Source organism: Epinephelus lanceolatus, chromosome 5 (assembly GCF_041903045.1).
Source record: "Epinephelus lanceolatus isolate andai-2023 chromosome 5, ASM4190304v1, whole genome shotgun sequence".
Classification (NCBI taxonomy): domain Eukaryota; kingdom Metazoa; phylum Chordata; class Actinopteri; order Perciformes; family Serranidae; genus Epinephelus; species Epinephelus lanceolatus.
The window spans coordinates 26419529-26438755 of record NC_135738.1 but is presented as its reverse complement, the minus strand read 5'-3'; the positions used below and the strand labels follow the sequence as shown (position 1 = coordinate 26438755).

The window sequence follows — 19227 nt, the reverse complement described above, 5'->3', positions numbered from 1 at the left end:
TTTTCCCAGCTCTGGAGACAGAGGTTAGTGTGCCATCTGCGCTGGCCCTGGTCCGCCGCTGTCGCAACACGTGGGCCCGGGCCCGACGCACTCTGCTTCGCAATTCTGAGCGCTACAAGAAGGCGGCAGATCAGCACCGCACCCCTGCGCCTATCTACAGGACAGGTCAGAAAGTATGGCTGTCCACAAAAGACTTACCCCTTCGGGTGGAATCCAGGAAGCTTGCTCCCAGGTTCGTAGGCCCATTTCCTGTCTCGAAGGTTCTTAATCCTGTGGCAGTCAAACTTAAACTCCCCAGAACCACGAGAGTCCACCCTGCCTTCCATGTGAGCCGTATTAAGCCTGTGAAGGAGAGTCCATTGGTCCCGGCCATCCAGCCCCCTCCGCCCCCCCGGGTCATTGATGGGGGTCCTGTGTATACTGTTAACAAGCTCCTGGGGGTCCGCCGTCGTGGCCGGGAGTTTCAGTACCTGGTGGATTGGGTGGGGTATGGTCCAGAGGAACGGTCCTGGGTTTCGTCCAGCAACATTTTGGATCCGTCCCTGATTCGGGACTTCCACCGGTCCCATCCTGGGGATCCAGGGCCGCCAGGTGTCGGCCGTAGAGGGGGGGGGGTACTGTCACACCTCGCCTTGTTAGTTAAGTTACTTTTTGTTTCTCACATTTATCTTTGTTTTATGTTGAAACTCACCTGTTGTCTCATTTCAGGTCCTTCACTTCCTGCCCTCGTGTTTTCCCACCTGTGTGATTACCTGCCCCGCCCCTAATGTGTTGCACCTGTGTCTCATTGTCTCCCCTCCCTGTAGAGTATTTAGTCTGCTTGTTTTCTCCCCTCTGTGCCAGTTCGTCTTGTTCCTTTGTGACAGCGTTCCAGCGTTTTTTCCTTGTGAGTCTTCAGTGTTTTTTGACCAGTTGCTACCCTTTTTTGACCCTGCCTTTTGCCTGCCGTCTCTGTACCTTTGCCTCCGCTGTTTGACCTCCTGTGTACCGACTTTGGCAAGATTAAAGGACAAGTTTGTGTATTCCACTGTGCACGAGTCTGCTTTTGAGTCCCTGCGTACGTCAGTCTTTACATTTACACCTTTTTTGTTACACAACATCTCCCCTTCAGCATGAAAGTTCATTTATGACCTTGGAAATAGTATTTTCACAAAAGAAATCTTTACTGAGCAAACCCCATTCATTGATGAAGACCATGTGATGTAGTTGTTGTTGGAAAAAGTTAGAAAGTGGACCATGAGTCAAGATTATTTTGTTAAACAACAGCCTTCATGTGCCTAAGACATAGGGGCGCCATGAAAAGCTCTCTGACAGACACACCATAACAGCTGAGAGGACCCTGTCTTGCAGGAATTTGTTGGAGTGGCTAATCAGGTCTCACAACTTCTGATTACTAACATTTTTTCTCTTTGTAAGCAGTCACAGGGACAGTTAACAGGACACGCAGAACTACTTTGCCAGGTTGGCGGTGATTATTTTTCCAGTTAGATTATCTTAAACTCTGCATCATTTACAGTCTGAAACATCATACATTCTTGTGACTGTGCCATCTTGATGAAGTCATCTAGATAACGTCAAGATCCTCATGCTTTAGTGCATCAGTAACTTGACCTCCGTTCCCCATGTTTGAGGAGGAGGGGACTTGCCAAGGGATGCTCATATGTCATTCTAGGAAAACTGGAGCTGAAGCAGAATCGGCTTGCAATAAGGAAAATGAGAATAAGCATATTTGCAGTCAATTATACTAAACCAGGTGCCTGGTTCAACAAGCGCAGCAGATTTTCAAAGTCAGCACAAAAAAGCATGCAGGTGTCTCATATTTCAAGTCATGATATAGCCACAACAGAGACCACTCTTTTAATAACAGAAACTGCTTACCTAAAGCAGTTGTTAAACCACTGCACTAGGAAACAGGAGTGGCACAAGTAGGAATGAAGAAAGTAGTGTGCAGAGAAGCTTCTCTGTGAGTATGTGACAATGCTGCCACTCTTTTAACGTGTCAGAGGGCAAGTGGCAAGCTACAAAGCAGAGAGTGGATAAAGCTCCTTTGTGTATGCTTATTTGGCCCTCCCTGCTGCAACCCTCTGCTTTGCTGCCACACTAAACTCAAAGAGGTGTCAGATTTTATGACAAATGTGAAAAAAGATGTGAATAAATACTTTATTCTTCCCTCAAGGGGTAGTTTAATAAAAAGTGCAAAGACATAAAGAGACAATTTACTCACACACATAAATGTCAAAAGACATATAATACAAATGTTAAAATGTATGTGTAAACATATGAAAGAATTTATTAAAATGTCCTTTTCTCACAGTAAGAAACCACAAGTGTTTTATAATCACATTAACAAAGGCTTCCTCTCAAATGTCCCATGACTGCAGTAGCTAAATCGGATACAGCCATCATTCATTTTAGTGATTTTCCTACTGTAATAAAATATCTTCCATGGAAAAGGCCAATGAAAACATTGTTTGAATGCAGGTTTTCAGTTTCAGTAGGCCACACAGAAAAGAGACCAGTGGCTGATGGAGAAGTTACTCATCTTCCCATTTTTCTACTCTACCCAATGGCAGTCAGTAGTGTTATACTGGAGGTCAGTTTCAAAGGATGGTGGCTGGAGGTGTCAGTCTGCTATTTGTATAATTCTATTTTATTGTGTTTTTTTTTTACTGATACTGTACCAGCTGTTTTGTGTTTTGTGTTTGAACAACAAAAATAAAAAATAAAGTATTTTTAAAAAAAAAAAAAAAAATCTATTTTATTTATTTAGTTTTACAGGTGTTGCGTTCCCTAATAGTAGTCTCAGCAGACAGGCAGGACACCTACAGCAGGTAACCAAACTGGTTAACAGGCAGGTAAAGTTGCAGGAACAAGGGAAATATTACTGTCTTTGCATATGAAAGAGCTAATTACCTGATAGGGAACAGTTACAGGGTGGTGGCAGTTCACACAGGGTGTCGTCAGACTTGTGGAACATGAACACACAACACAAGCCGATTACTTGAATCTCCAATTTAAGCAGGCTATGCTTTAAGTTTATATAAGATATCCTATTAGGAATACATACAGCATGCTTTTTTTTAAACTAAAAGTGTCTCAATTTAGTCTATGATTACTCTTTTAATGTGAGCCACTTAGATGCAGCATAGGGTCCATTCAACTGTCTTTGGGTAGCTAATGGTGGTCATTATTTTGGGGTTAAGCGCTTGGTTCAGGCTGCGTATTGTTCTGTTCTGTACATTTCTAGCATAAAAATAGGCTAATTATAATTCATTTATTATATTTTGACTTTGATAGTTATTAATAAGTTTATATCTTTGAAATAGCGGAAGTTTAAGTGGTCTAAAATGGGCATTTTCCTGTGCCCAACGCAGCACGTTCTTTCAGCCTCAATTTCCCAAAAGGCAGTGCGGTCAGCGTCACCGTGTTGTTGCGGAAGTGCCGGTCGGAAACGCTGTGCTGGTGATTCTGTACGCTGACAGGTGCATTCATCCTTCAGAGCAGATATTCTTCACTGGTTTTGTGTTGGTAGCGCCGTCGTTTACGTCAAATAAAAGCGTGAGTGATGGCAGCTCTCAAATACGCAGGTATGGACGATACAGACAGTGAGGACGAGTTACCTCCCGGATGGGAAGAGAGATCTACCAAAGATGGTTGGGTCTACTATGCAAAGTGAGTGGAAATCCCTAATCTTATCTGTCAACACCAATATGCCTGTTTTTAGGAGTTTATATTTAGCTGTGATCACAATCAATGGGTCATATCGGTGTTATCATTCTGTGGCTAACGCAGCTTGCTAGCTACATCAATTTAGATAAGCTGTGATGTCTGATTTGATAGCTTAAAGTCTGCATAGCTCACGTTTCGGTAGGTTTTCTGCGAATTGGTGCTAGAAATATATTAAATATGAGATGTGCTGATAAGACTGTGACTCTGGTATTGCGAGTCATACTGTAGTTGCATTAGTATGCAGTATCTGTAGTACTGTAGCTCAGAGGATGTGAAGTGAGAGGCAACTTGATGACAGAGTTACTCTAAGAAAATGAAATCCTGAAACCTCAACAGTGATGGGACAGGTTTGTCATGGTGATACAGGCAAAAGTTTCTTAACCTAGAATATGTTAAAAAAAAAAAAAAAAAAAGGTAATTGAAGAAACAGAAATGCCAACATGGTATGCTTGAGTTGCAAGGTTTAAGTTAAAGATCTAAGACTTTTTATGCATGCATGTAGTTCTCAGACATATGGGTCACAAATGTGTAAAGAATCCATGTTAATGAACTCCTCTCTTTTTCCAAGTTTATCCATCCACCTGACAGGTGTAGCATATCAAGATGGTTATTGAACAGCATCATTATCCCAGAGGTGTGCCTTGGGATGGTGTGGTTACATGTGTTCTGTGGTTGTGATGCCGGATGGATGTACTGCCAATTCATGTAAACTTGCCAAAATTGTTAATTGTAGTGAAATTGACATAGAATTAACGGGCAACAGCTCTGGTGGGATTCCTGCAGTCATCATGCCAATGGCATGCTCCCTCAAAACTTGTGACATCTGTGGCATCGAGTTGTGTGATCACACTGCACATTTTAGAGCGGCTTTTTGTTGTGATCATCCCAAGATACTCCTGGATGGATTATCTTGGAAAAGAAGAAGTACTCACACAAATTTTAATAAAGTTGTGACCAAAATTTGAGAGAAATGTAGCTATTGAGTGCATAAAAAAAGTCTTCTTTAACTGAAACATGTGAAAAATGGGAGCAGATACAAAAGAGTTGTGTGTAAAGTTTTGTTCAGTATATTTTGTGTCATCTGCTGTTGTTATGATTCTTAGCATCTTTTCTATAACAGCTTGTTTTTTAGGTTATATTTCATTTATACTGTAAATTTTATGCTATTTAATGTGTCTTTTTTCCTTTTTTTAATGTACAACATCAACCAACTAAGAGGCTACAGATGAAAATGAGCCTTCTGGCTGAATATTCCACATTAATTAACATCACATCAGTGTGTGCTGTGCCCAGTATATAGATAAATAAATGAATAATTTGTCTCTGTGTACCAACAGCCATGATGAGATGAAGACACAGTGGGAACACCCCAAGACAGGAAAGAAAAAACGTTGTGCTGGAGGTTTGTTTTATTCACTTTTTTTCAGAGTATTTATATCTGCTTAAGGGCCACACATACAGTTGCATGCAAAAGTTTGTGCTCCCCTGGTCAAAATTTGGTTTACTGTGAATAGCTAGGCAAGTAAAAGATGACCTGACTTCCAAAAAGCAAAAAGTTAAAGATGAGACATTTCATCAGCATTTTAAACAAGATTACTTTTTAATTTAATCTTTTACACTTTCAAAACAATAAAAAAGGAAAAGGGCCTGAAGCAAAATTTGGGCACCCTGCATGGTCAGTGTTGTGTAGCACCCCCTTTAGCAACTATCACAACTTCTGACGCCTTTTTGTAACCAGCCAAGAGTCTTTCTGTACTCATTTGGAGGATTTTAGGCTTCTAGTACTGTGAGATTCTTGGCCTTCTTGCATGTACTGCTCTTTTGAGGTGAATCCACAGATTTTTAATGATGTTTAGGTTGAGGGACTGTGAGGGCCATGGCAAAACCTTCAGCTTGTGTCTCTTTAGGTAGTCCATTGTGGATTTCGAGGTGTGTTTAGGATCATTGTTCTGTTGTAGAAGTCATCCTCTCTCCATCTTTAGCTTTTTTACAGGTGGTGTGATGTTTGCCTCCAGAATTTGCTGGACTTTAATTGCATCCATTCTTCCCTCTATCCGCGAAATGTTCCCTGTGCCACTGGCTGTAACACAAGCCCAAAGCATGATCAATCCACCCCCATGTTGAAGAGATAGACAGATGTTCTTTGTATGAAATTCTGCACCCCTTTTCTCCAAACATAACTTTGCTCATTGCGTCAAAAAAGTTCTCCACAGGACTTGTTTCCAAAAAGCATCAGTCTTGTTTCAGTGCTCCTTTGCAAACATCTGATGCTGAATTTTGTGGTGAGGACACAGGGAAGGCTTTTTTTTGATGACTCTTCCATGAAGGTCATATTTGTACAGGTGTCACAGCACAGTAGAACAGTGCACCACCACTCCAGAGTCTGATAAATCATCCTGCAGGTCTTTTGTAATCAAACGGGGGTTTTAATTTGCCTTTCTAGCAATCCTACAAGCAGCTCTCTATGAAAGTTTTCTTGGTCGTCTTGACCTCAACTTGACCTCCACAGTTCCTGTTAACTGCCATTTCTCAATTACATTACAAACTGAGGAAACAGCTACCAGAAATTACTTTGCTGTCTTCTCATAGTCTTCTCCTGCTTTGTGGGCATCAGTTATTTTAGTTTTTAGAGTGCTAGGCAACTGTTTAGAGGAGCCCATGGCTGCTGATTCATGGGACAAGGTTACAGGAGTCAGAATATTTATAAAGCTTTGAAATGTGCATCACCTGGCCTTTCCTAGTGATGATTGTGAACAAGTCAAAGCCCTAACAAATTAATTAAGGTCGGAGACCCTGGTAAAAGTTGGCTGAGAGCTCAAATAACTTGGGGTGCCCAGACTTTTGAATGGTGGTCCTTTCCGTTTTTTCACTCTAAAATTGTGCCAAACAAAAATAATACTCTAATCTTGCTTAAAATGTTGAAAATGTTTCATCTTTAACATCATGCCTTTTGGAGATCTTCTCATCTTTTACTCACTTAGCTATTTACAGTAAAAGAAATTTTGACCAGTGTGCTCAAACTTTTCCAGGTGTGTGGAAACTGGGCTGCAAAAATAATGATGATGTGTTTTTTTCTGTGGTCTGTACCAAACAAGCATGTTTCCTTACATTTGTAGGACCACAGTGCTTCATTTATCATGTCATGTTGTGATACATTTTACCTTTATCAAAAATTGTAGTTCCTACGCCTCTGGCTATATTGCTGTTTTGTATATTTCGATATATTGTGCAGCCTTATGGGAACATGCTGAAAATGGCTTTGTATCGGAGGGTGTTCTAACCTTATCTTTACAACCATCTGATTTGAAAGTTGCCTTGTTAAATGCTGTCACACATAACATATTTTCATTATGTAACTATCACCTGTGACAAAGATATTCATTCTGTTCTTATACATTCTGGCTGTCAAAGAAAAATAATGTCTTAATGCCTTTCCCCACAGATTTACCGTACGGTTGGGAGCAAGAAACAGATGAAAAAGGACAGATCATTTATGTTGAGTAAGTAGATTGATGCTCAACAGAGGAAACAAATGGGTTTATTTTGGTCTGACAGGGTATGATAGATTGGAAATCTGGGATGAAGTCTCTCTTATAACATCCGTTTTCCTCTTTTCAGTCACATTAACAAGCGGAACACATACTTTGACCCGCGGCAGGCATTTACAGTGGAGGATGTATTAGTGAAGCCAAAGCGGTACGATGGAAACACTGCTGCTCTGGAGATCCTGCAGGGTCGAGATTTATCCGACAAGGTTGTCCTCATTACTGGAGGCAACTCTGGCATTGGTGAGTATCATACAAGTGTAATCTATTCTACCAATTCAATAATGTTTTGTTTATAAATCATCAGTTTGTAGTAAAGTGTGTTTCCATGATGATGCCACTAGGTGGTGATGTGGTATCACACTGTGTCAGAAGGGTGCTTAAGGAGAGCCTTTCTGCTCCCTGCAAGTCCCCATCTCTCCACAACCAGACATTCATCAACATTAGCCTCCAAAATGATACACTTAGACTCAACAAATCACTCCTTAATACCGAACATGATTGTATTGAAGTTCATTAGCTGGGCTGAATTGGATGTCATTGTTAACTGTAATGAATGGTGTCCATTTGTACCCAGCAAATGCATGGCTCACTATATAATGGTCTGGAAACAAATGTATTTCCTCTTTCCTTTAGTTTAAATTAGCACAAGTGGCGGCCATTTGTTCAGACTTGCTGCTTTGTTCGGGATAGATAATGACAGCATGAGGGAAATCAAATAAACATAAAATCGTTAATTGTCTTTATATTCAAATTCTTTGTCCCAAGGAAAGTCACAGCAGTGTAATTGCTGTGTGTGTATTAAGAGATGCTGCAGAGCAGCGCTGTAGTTCATAGATTTACAGCAGCCTGGGGACCTTCACTGAGCTTGTGAACTTAAATGCCTTCCTGACCTTGATGCTTTTCATTTTATCTGTCTCTTTATCTATACACATATTCAAGTATTAATCATATAGAAATAATACTAATCTAAATGTTAGTCCTTGAGTAATTCTTGTATGGTGTGTGATTTAAAGTTGTTGCACAGTTAATATTATTAATATTCACATACAGTATACGAACACAAATATACAGTATGTTTCTTATTATTTTTTAAACAACACACAAGACTGACTACATTCATATAGCCAGGGCTCATCCTTAACTTTTAAAGTGGCTGCCAGGCATCAGCTTTTAGTCATGAAACTGAAAATATGGTTTATTTGCTCTTTTTTTGCCACTCACCTTATATTTTAAGTAATTCAGATACAGTACAGTTAAATGTCAGCTTAATAATGTAAATGTGACATACAGGAACGTTTAAAGTTTTATTTGAGTAATCAAACAAAATTCTTTGTAGTTTGTGTTTTGTCTGATAATTTGCAGAGTTTTAAATTTTATGTCATCAGATGATGTGTCCATTCAGTTCCTGGAATACAAAATATCAGTAGATCCACAAGTAAACATGCATGCAACTATGTCTGGTTCCAGTTCTGACTGTAACAGCAGTATTTAAATATCACCATCATAATGAAACAAATATTACAAAAGTATAAATCTCTGGGGTGCATGTTTTTCTTTCCATATTTTTATATGTCAGAATGGTAGCCACTGATGACAACCAAAGGCTAAGAACTGGTTGCCAGTTTCTCAAAACGGACGCCAGTGGCAACCTGGCCTTGATAACACTGATCAGCAAACAGTGTTTGGTTTCTGAGTACCATCTTAACTGAACTGAACTCAGATGACTGTGTTTTCTTTTAAGACTGTTTTTTAATGCTGTGTAGAGAAATTAGACCAATAAGTCACAATCATGGAACATTTATACCGATAAACATTCAATTACTGTTTGAACCCAGGATACATATCAAGAAAATTACTCAAACCAACATGTAAAACAAAAGGCAATAAGAGGGGTTACTAGTAACCAAAACAAAAGTGTAGTAGTGGCAAAGTACAAAAATATCACTGGCAAAGATGGTCGGAAAATCTTAAGTCAAAGATAATCTATGAGTTCAAATCATCAAACGTTAAGGAGGGCTGTTTTAATTCTAAGTTCCAAAAAGGAATTACAAGTCATTTAAATTGCTCCATCATTATCTTAGAGGATGTTTGAGAAGAAGAAAAAAGCTGAAAGCACACTGGCCACAGCACAAGACTCTCTGAGATGCTCTGAGAGATTGCTGTAATACTGTGGACTCTGAAATAAAACAAAAAATAATGTGGCCTTTTGATTAGAGCTGGTGAAAAATAATTATACAGGGAGAAAGGAAAAAAAAAAAAAATTGCAACTAGTTTTTCACCACAAGAGGGCACAGGAGGTCCATGGTGTCGCTGCTGCTGGGGCATTAAAATGTTATCATATTAAGTGCTTCACATGGGCCGGTTTATGCCTTAGTTTAAAAACTATATAATGAAAAAGATAATCCACGTTTAAGTTTTGTCGCGATGTATTTAGTAAATGAAAATGTGTTCATCTGAAAAAAAAGCAGCTTTTCTCTAAAGAATGCATCAAATAGCTCCAACACACAGACATTTTTACAGCGTGTGAATGCTTAATAAACCCATATTAACATAACCTTTGTTTTACTCTACCACATATTAAATATGCAGCGGCCATAATTAACAGCATTCTAATAGTAATTGCTACTACTCGTGTGCTTCTTTGACATTCCACTAGTGAAATGTGGTTATGCCAATTGGTTGGACCCACTTAGCATTTTAATGGCATCAATAGTGTTTTAATCCAAGTGTCAAGGCTATTTCCATGTTCTTCAGTGCTTATTTCCTCCACAGGAAATGTGACATTTTTATTAGTAATGGTGGGATATTATTTAATTAGCAAATTTACATTTTAACTCTTTGATTTGGCTCTTAATGCACACGAACATGAAAGGCACATATATGAGTTTATTTATGCGTAAAATGTCACAGTGTCTGGTTTTGTGACCAGACTTGAGGGGCTCCATTGCAAAAATAGTGCTGGGAGGCAAGACAGTAATGCGGTTTGTCTTGCCGATGTGATCACTGCACTCGGTTCACAACATTAGTCTTCCTCTCTCTGCTTTCTTTTGTAAATTAAAAACCAGTAGCAGCCTGAATGGTGTTTTTAATTGTGATAATGGAAATGAATGATCGTAGTTTCTTTCCCCTCCTCTATTTCTACTTCTCTCCCTCTCTCCCCCCGTCTCTCTAAAGGTTTTCTTACTCTTATAGACCTGTGGTTGTACACCTGTACCTCTGCATTGATTCCTAAGCGGCTTTGACCCAGGCCTGAGCCTCCTATCCATCCCCATTACACACTCCTGCTCTGGCTCTAATTCCCCTCCTATCAACTAACTCTCAGGTTATTTACTGGGGTCCATGGAACAGTTGTCCTTAAAGGGCCATTGTCATGATATCTCTGGCACCCACTGGGCCCAGAGACAAAATTCTTTTAATATAAAATCAATGCACAACATGGTTTTAAAATCTTTAATTTAGAAATGTGTATTTTTCCACACTAATCTTTCTGGAAACTGTGCTTAGTATCTCCTAAAATATTTTTTTCTGTCAAGGCATGACTATATTTGTATTGTGCTCTGCTTGCACATCATCTTCGCCCTGTGACATCTCTTTTGGGACCTATGCGTAACTGCATATATGTGTCCCCCTTCCTGGGGAGCAGCTTCAGCCTCTTAGGCTCTTACAGCAGGTGCCATGTTGTCAGCATAACGTCTGTTGAGCAGTGGTCAGAAATAACATATTGACCCTCTGTCTCACTTAAATAAAACATTCAGGATGACACACCTATCTACCATGTGCTATTTTAGGAGCAGGACAGATGTCTGATGTATGACAGGAAACCTACGGTGATTTTACAGAGTTTTTATTATTCTTCATTTGCAGTGTTTATTCTTTTTATGTCGACATGTTGAAAATTTTATCTGAACTTTTTGGGCATTTTGGTACAGTGGCTTGTTGTGCAGCATCACCTGCAGCTTCAAAGCTCTACTCAATCTAAATGCATGCACTGAATTCCACATGGTATTGTTTGTTTAGGTTCAGGGTCAATGTTGGAATAAGAAGCAGAGAAGACTCCAGGCAGGGAATAGCAAGGATTTAGAAAAGGAGCGCTCCATAATGTTTTAGCATCTCTATGCATTGTCTCTGCAGTGTTTTAGGACTTTGAATGTTATTCTTATTCATGAAAGACTAACATTGTTCTATGTTTGTGTTGATCCCAGTGTTGTGTTGGGAGGATTAAGTGTCAGGCCGGTGCTCTCCTCTCTCTGGATGGAGAGATCCCTAAGCATATTCAGTGAGTCGCAGAGCTGGGGGAGCCTCTGTGTGCAGATTAAACCCATAGCCTAGCTTTGTGGCTGATCATTAGATTGAGGCAGATTTGTTAAGCATAACTGCCATTAAATTGGCTGCAAAGCTCTGGTATTTACTGCGCTGCTGTTTATGAATAAGGACCCCCTTAAAGACCCGCGCAGCGATGCGTTAAACCCGAGCCTCGGTAAGGAGGGAAATGCATTATTCATAGTGGGAGGAATTAGATGGATAAAAAGATGTTCCTGGTGAGGGTGGCATGCGGTGCCTGTGTCCCGGCGTGTGTGTCTCTGAGCATCTATGAGTGGCTGCGTGTGGTTTAGATGACATCCAGAGTGCATCTGTGTTTATATCCAGGAGTCTGATAGTATTTTGTGTGTGTGTCCGCTGGGGGAGCGGCCGGCCCGTGTCTTGCTCCATCTCCTTTGTGTCAGCTTGTGAGCTGAGCCACTGAGGAAATCGAAGGAGAGTTTTTTTTTATTTTTTTTCTTTCAACGGGCATTTCATGTCCTCTCTGATGAATGTGTTTATTGGCTACGTAATGAGAACCAGTTATGGTTGGTTAGTCAAATTATTTAACTTTATTAACCTTGGATGAAATTTGCTATGCAGACCCAAACTGGTGTAACATGCAAAGAGTATTATGCTGGAGGCCAGAAGGGTTCAATAATGATTACAGCTCTAATATAATAGAAGTGAAGTGGTTAGAGGGAGAGGATGGAATACATATATGTGCTTAAAGGCTGTAGGTAAAATAAAATGAAAGGGTACTGGGTTATTGTGTGTAGTCAAGTAGTTTATAGACCTATCGAGTTTACAGTCTGCGGATGATGAGGGGATGAAAGTTACATGATGTGGGGGGATTTTGATGACAGTGATGAAAATAGCCCCAATGCTCGGGAGATATGTGTGCATGAGCAGGCTTCTGGGGTCTGTGTTTATCATTGTGCGTGTGTGTGTTTATCAAGTTTACTGGCTTCACTGTGTGTGCGTGTGTGTGTGAGGTAGTCAGGTAAGGCCGGCTACAGGAGGAGCAGGGGTGACCAGTGCGACGTGAGGCCATGATGAGAGATTGTGTAGGGAGTTGGAGGTTGACACAGAGGGTCAGAGGCAGAGAAGAGGGGGGTGGGTGGGTGGGTACTAGATAGGGCTGCATGGATGGTGCGACAGCAGTGGGGGGGTTAGGAAGGAGGCAGAAGGGGACAGGGAGGGGTAATAGAACCACTCCAGTGCTCTCGCCTGGAACAGCTCAACCTTGGGCTGTAATTACTAACCATACATCCCACTTTTGGGGTGACATCTCCCTCCTCTTGGACTAATGGTGGGGAATTAGAGGGGATCTTAAAAGTCAGAAAGACTGGGGTGGTTTGTGCAGTTGCTCACTTCTTGGGACAAGAAATACACAGCGGCAGCGGGAACAGGTGCACCAGACAGTCAGGAGTTAGCCTGTGTCTGACTGTGTTTACTCATTCACTACTTTCTATATAAAAGAAACTCAGCAGTTTACTGTAAAGTCAGATGTAAACTGATTTTTTTTAAACTTATGAATCTTCATTATTTTGCGTTGTTACTGACAGGTGTTGAGTCACACAACTGTAATATTTGAATTTATAAAATGAGTGATTTTTAGCAGAAAATAGTGATAATAATAAGAAAGGTGAGATTATTTATCTATTTTGCAAAATATATGCACAAATACAGGAACTCTGACATGAATAACATGTCTTGAATGTCAGGGTTGTTCCTTATCAATAGTGTAAGCAACACATTATTGTTTTGTATTTACAACTTTATGGTATGACTTCACCATCATCATCTCACTTTTTGCTTTCTATCTATATTTAAAGACACATTAGCATTGACCTCTTGAGTCATGAGGCAGATCACCAAGCTTGAAGTGTTTTGCAGTGTTACTGTACTCTGCTTTTCTTTTTTTATTTGCCATTTGAGAAATTGACAACCAATTCTAGGCCTTTGGCTGCCATTAGGGGCAAGCAATCTGTAACATATAAGCAACAGGGACAGCAAACTACAAACGTGCATTTACTAATATTTAAATATTGCTGTTACAGTCAGAACCTGAACCAGACAATGCTGCACATGCATTGGTGCATTGACTCGTGTGCACAGGCACCTGTTTTAGAGACAATGGTGAAGCAAATTAAGTTGTTTGACTGTGTAGTAAAAAGTTTGACTAACCTGCCAACAATAAAAAACAATTGTCCGCATTGATTCAGCTGACAGAGACCCAGATGAACCTGAACAAAGATAAAACACAAACTACAAAGAATGTTGCTTGGCTACTATAATAAAGCTTTAAAACATTCTTTATATTACATTGTCATTATTAAGCTGACATATAAATGCATAGTATCTTATTATGCAAAATATAAGGTGATTAAATATAGCAAACAAGAAAGGACGGCGGAGGAGATACCCGCACACCAATGCAACTGGGCTGCCACAAAGAGGTCCACAGGCTGAGATCAATGCAAAAAATAGTCAGTTTATTTAGGACATCCATGCACAAAAACAAAGGTGCTCAAAGTGCAAAAAACTATAAATAATGAATAAAAACAGCAGCAAACGTTTCAGTCCTTGACTATCATCAGTGCTGACTAAATATGGCAACCATATTTTCAGTTCCTGCAACCAGAAGTTGATGCCTGGCTGCCAGCCTGGCAAACACTTTTAGAATTATTGTTGAGCCCTGCTAGCCTTTGTGTCTTTGGTGCCTCTAATTGTGCGCACAGTTATCACAAAACATTTTCTCACTTTCCTGCATTTAACAGCTCCCTTTGTTTTTTTCATTGTTTTCTCACGGCACCATTCTGGAAGTAATTTTCACAATTTTTTATGGATACTGGGATGTAGCAGGAAGTATAGCGTACATGCCGTAGGCATGTACGCTATACTTCCCTTCTGGGAAAGTTTGAGAGCATTATATAGTTCATACATCTCACATTTAGACTCATGTCACTCAAATAAGTTTGCTGACAGTAAATATAGTGTACTAGATATAATACTAAAAAAGGAATAATATTTGGACACAGCCTTAGAGTTAGACTGAGATGAGGTATGATGTTGGGGTAAAAGGGTGGACTTTAGGAATTGGAGTGCAGTGGCATCATTGGACCAGATGGACGGGGACTGCTGCGTGCTCCACGTCACCCTCAGTAAATCCACAGATTCATAAACATCAAACTAATCAACGAATTTTGATGCATAAACGAGGTTCCATCCACCAAATAGAGATACACAGACAAAAACAGTGTAAAAACCAGTCACATATTTATGATATTATTCATTGTTATATGTGCAGTGGTCTTTTCATGATCTGTGTTGCTCTTGTGTTTTTTCTTCTCGAGCCTAAATTGAGCTCTGTCGAAAGGGGATTGTGGGAACCATGTCTGTTTACCCACAGGTCTTGTAATGATCTGAATTGACTTCTGTTTGCCCAATTGTACTACGGAGCTTATTTTAGTTAAATGCCTCTTTGGATGCAGATCAAGAGAGAGAAGGAGCAGGCAGCTCCGTTTGCCAAATAAACACGTTTACTGACGAGGCTGGTAATGATCTCATTACATTGAGCCAATACACCTGTGTACGAGGGGGATCCAGAGAGGGGCGGCGGGCCAGGGAGGACAAACAAAGCGTGAAATCACTAAATCACACTCATTATTGGGGGATATCAGTAGGGCCAGGATCCTAATGTACCATGAAGAGCATTCACTGCTTAATGGACATTTTACACAATTTTTTATGCATTTTATACATTACACTAAAACAAATTTTCAACAATAGCTGAGGTACTTACTATACTCTTGTAACGTTGTGAATCTTCAGATTGAACAAGCACACAGTCAAAGGATCTGCTTTATCCTGGGTGAATTGTGTTGTCTTGATTTCTTAGCCTTTTAAAAATGTTCTGACCATGCTCAGGCTTCTGTTTTTACCATGTTGTTAGACAAAAGAACCGAAAGATCGTTACAGCCCAGCGTAATATTCAGGCCTCCTGTGTGTTGTAAAACAGCTTATGGCGTCTGTCGATCCACCAGAGCAAAAGAAACCCCTGTCTGACCTCTTGTCATGTTCCAGCATCAGTGTACGATGCTGAAACAGACTCTCATTGTTGTACACCTGACCAGGAACTAATTTCAGTGCGGCCCTCTCTACCGGCAACATGGGTGAGAGGGCGTGGAGTCTCTGTTACAGCAACGCCACTCTCGTTATTTCACAATTAATGTCAAGCCCTTGTTATTTGTCATTGGAAATACATGGCTTCGGCGCTGCTGCTGTTGTTGCTGCCATATTCTAATTTGTTCTCCATTATGGAAAACACTGGTGTCGATTAATTTCACTTTCATGGTTTGTACACACAACAAGTGAGTGTGAGGTGTTGTTGTTTACCAGCAGCCTTGTCCAATTTAGAGAGGCTGGGAAAAAAAGCTTTTAAGTGATGGCATGCTTGAGTCCTTTTTTTGTCATTTGCAAATTTACAGGCTGCTTTTGGATGGTTTATACATTTTGAATAAGCTGTAATCTTAATGCAAACATATCCTTAGCATTTCAGAGTTGACTACAAATATTTTTATTATAAGCATCAATATTAAGTTATGTTTTTTTTTGTGTTTTATTTAGTTTGACAAAAATAGACAGATCAAAATCTGCCCTGCCCTCCACAACCACCCTCCTCCTCATGGCAAAGCAATGCCCAAAAAAGTAAATGAATAAATAAAAAATAAGAATCCTAAATATGTAAAAGGTGGAAGGAAAGAGAAAAATAAATGAAGAAACAAACATTACATTACAATTTGCACTGCTAAACATTGCCATACATGGGCACAAACAACAAATGCATCATAACGCTGCGTATCAACCAATAGTACCCGAAGAACATTAATAAACACAGCCATTTTGTATGACATTGAGAAGATTTTATGACATTCGTTTCCTAAAGCCGGCTGCTCCACCTGCAAATTCAAAGCGCATATTTACCCCAGGAGTCACACTGCTCGTTTTTTTCCCCCTGTCATGTTGTTTTTATTTTCATTTCCATTTCCTGTGAGTGAAATGATCTCCGCTCACAGCCACAGTCCCCTCCATTACACCTAATAAGGTGTCATATAATTTAATTCCATGCTTCACTTGTCAGAGAGGGCTTCCAATCCGACTCCAATTTTGAGTTTTAATAGATATTAGTCCTTAACACTCTCCTCACAATTAGGCCTCCCAGTTTTGCTCTTAATGAAAATCAGATTAAGACATATAATCTAATTACAGTTCATATTAATCCACCCTCTGATACACTCTGCCTCTCAGACCCTCTTTGCCACAATCAGTTATTGTGCCCGTCAGTTCGTCAATCACACACTGTACTGTATATGTGTGTGTGTGCTTGACTGTGGTTTGTATTTACTGTAGAGCAGAGACTGAAAAATGGGACACTGCTCGGTGCTGTTGAACTTTGAAGGATAGTAAATGTCACAGGAAATAAAAATACTGTGATGAAAAAAAAGTTAATCTCGTAAATTAATTCAACCTATGGGTTGAAATGACCCATTTAGACTTGTAATTTAGAAATGAACTTCTCTCCCTCTATCTTCGGTTTTTGTCAGTTTTATCGTGACTGCATGATTTGGATGGAGCCATGAAGTAGTCTTGGACTGATAAATTCTGTGTGTATCCGCGGACCTCGTTTCATGGGAGAAATGTCCTTATCAGAGGTCCTTTGATGTGCTGAAATATCACACCAAGGTTCAGTTTGAATGTCATGTCTGTTCGATTGTTCGTCTGACTCCCTCCATTATGAGCCGTGTTTTCATAATTACTGCCATCACTGTGTAATTCCCAACATAATTAACAACCGACCTCCCTTCCTCTAACCCAGCGCGAGCGGCAATACCTTCTTGAGAGCCGGCGGTCAGATCCAAAACTTTATCTAAGAAGAGGAGAGGAAGAAGTCTTGAACCACAATAATTCAATCAGTTTCATCACTTCAGAGAGAAATGATTAACTCCCTCCACTAGACCACTGGGTTACTCAATGAAAGAAATTATATGGAAAATTGATAGGGGATTTTAACTTGCACCACCAACCCCCACCATCACCACCCCCAACACCCCATTAGATTCAACCCCTGAGAATCAAAGTTATCTTCAGAAAAAACTAATCTTTGAAGCATTGCTCACTTTCATTCTTTTTTCCTTCTCTCCCTCTCTTCATGTCTTTGGCTGTCTGTCTGTCTGTCTGTCTGTCTGTCTGTCTGTCTCCCCGATCATGTCTCAGGCTTTGAGGCAGCGAGGTCTTTTGCTCTTCATGGCGCCCACGTGATCCTGGCATGTAGAAACCTGTCCCGGGCTGGCAAGGCAGTTAACCTCATTCAGCAGGAGTGGGTAAGTGGCAGTCAAACCTTCAAGAACCCTTCAGTTGTGCTGGTATAAGTCTGGTGATGTCAGCAGTGTCCATGAATAGATAAAAACCAACAATGAATGGCTGCTACTGACAAGTAGGGATCGGCAATATGGACACAATCTTCTATCAAGAAGTATGTAATTTAATATTACATTAAGGGTATATTGCAATGCAAATCTTGTTTTGTCAGTTCAATTAAGAAATGGTTTAAAATAACCATACTGCATCACACTGAGTTATTTTCTTCTTTCTTCTTTTTAAATGTTTTTTTTACATACACCCCCCCCCCCAACTGCCTCATATGTGACACAGAGGGAATTCAAAACAGAACTAGTGGCAATGAAGGCCAACTGTTGGGTCACCTCATGTCCCCTGCTTCTCGGGCAAAAAGTTGCACTTGAACACACTGCAAAAACTACAGCCAACAACCAAATAGCATGGACGTTTTGCACCTGCATGAAAGAAAATAACTCTCCATACCACCAGGCAGCAATAGTGTATTTATCTTCCAAAAAGGAAAACTGGAAGACCAACAGGACGGATTAAAGATGCTTATTAGTCAGTTCGCACATTAACAACATAACCTGATGTTTATCGACAGTTACAAACTGTTTCTGCTGAATATCTCAATGGTCAAAAAAGTCTTAACAAACAAGTTTGTTTCAGTGTCATGCGTTCTTGACTTTAGCTGTTTGTTTGCTTTCCTCACTCCTGTTTCTCTTCTCATAAACTGAGCTGAACTGCTAATTAGGGTGCATTCACACCAGGATAGTCCGAGAGACTCGGTTCGATTGGGCAGGGAATGCTCACACTGCACTTTTTTAAGTGGACCAAACCGCCTGGACAACGTCATGCTGTTACAACAGCTGCTCGTTTGGGGGTGGTATTGCCTGAAACAACCACAGACCAGGAAGAAAAAAAAAAAAGCATGAGGAAGACGAAAACCTGGCTCATCGATTGGCCAGTATCCCCTTCAGCTGGCTTGGTCACCACAAAAACAACAAACACCAAAATGTAGTGCGCTCTACATCACTTCCTTTCTTTGGGTCACTTCCTCTCTTTGGTTCGCTGAAAAGTCCATTTGCATTTCCCACTGCAAGCAAACTGCACCAGGGTTCACTTGCAAGTGAACCAAGTGAAGCGGACCAGGGTTCGCTCGTTTGGTCCGCACCAGAGTTTGAATGAGCGTTCACACCACTCAAAACATAACAAAACAAACTATCCGTGGAAGTGGACCAGGGTTTGT

At 40.3% G+C, this 19227-nt stretch overlaps 1 protein-coding gene across 1 annotated transcript in view; it reads left to right on the top strand.

Annotated features, from left to right (window-relative positions):
• Window positions 1-3426: 3426 nt before the first annotated feature.
• Window positions 3427-19227, top strand: part of wwox (WW domain containing oxidoreductase) — a 160111-nt gene continuing 144310 nt past the window's right edge. The window contains exons 1-5 of the mRNA XM_033634625.2: window positions 3427-3672; window positions 5067-5131; window positions 7172-7229; window positions 7348-7517; window positions 17856-17962. Coding sequence (XP_033490516.2) covers window positions 3566-3672; window positions 5067-5131; window positions 7172-7229; window positions 7348-7517; window positions 17856-17962 — 507 coding nt within the window. The 5' untranslated portion in view covers window positions 3427-3565. The remainder of the gene's footprint in view (window positions 3673-5066; window positions 5132-7171; window positions 7230-7347; window positions 7518-17855; window positions 17963-19227) is intronic.